This window comes from Eimeria mitis, genomic scaffold (assembly GCF_000499745.2).
Source record: "Eimeria mitis Houghton genomic scaffold, Emh_scaff647, whole genome shotgun sequence".
In the NCBI taxonomy this organism is placed as follows: domain Eukaryota; phylum Apicomplexa; class Conoidasida; order Eucoccidiorida; family Eimeriidae; genus Eimeria; species Eimeria mitis.
This window is the reverse complement of record NW_013574631.1, coordinates 1-260: the sequence shown is the minus strand read 5'-3', so window position 1 is coordinate 260 and position 260 is coordinate 1. Positions and strand designations below refer to the sequence as shown.

The 260-nt window shown below is 66.5% G+C and overlaps 1 protein-coding gene across 1 annotated transcript in view; it reads left to right on the top strand.

Annotated features, from left to right (window-relative positions):
* Positions 1-109, top strand: part of EMH_0018540 (uncharacterized protein) — a gene marked incomplete at both ends in the record, with an annotated part of 5,698 nt that extends 5,589 nt beyond the window's left edge. The window contains one exon of the mRNA XM_013501174.1: positions 95-109. Coding sequence (XP_013356628.1) covers positions 95-109 — 15 coding nt within the window. The remainder of the gene's footprint in view (positions 1-94) is intronic.
* Between the last annotated feature and the right edge of the window lie 151 nt (positions 110-260).

Below are 260 nucleotides of genomic sequence, written 5' to 3'. Positions count from 1 at the left end.
GCGGCCGTCACCCGTCTGTGAGCTCTCTGCCGGGGAGCGCGCCCCTTTCTAGCTCTGCTTCGTTGCGCGGACCTGCCATGGGTGGTTTTCATAGGAGGGGGCCAAGTGACCCCCGGTACGGCTCCCTCCCCCGAATGGGCCGTCATTCGAGCTTGGGAGCGCCGGGGCCGGACCCGTGGCATCTTTTCGGTTCTGGCTTTAGTGGTGGTATGCCAGCGCCCTCTCAGCGCCAACCTGGGGCCTCCAGCACACGCGGTGAT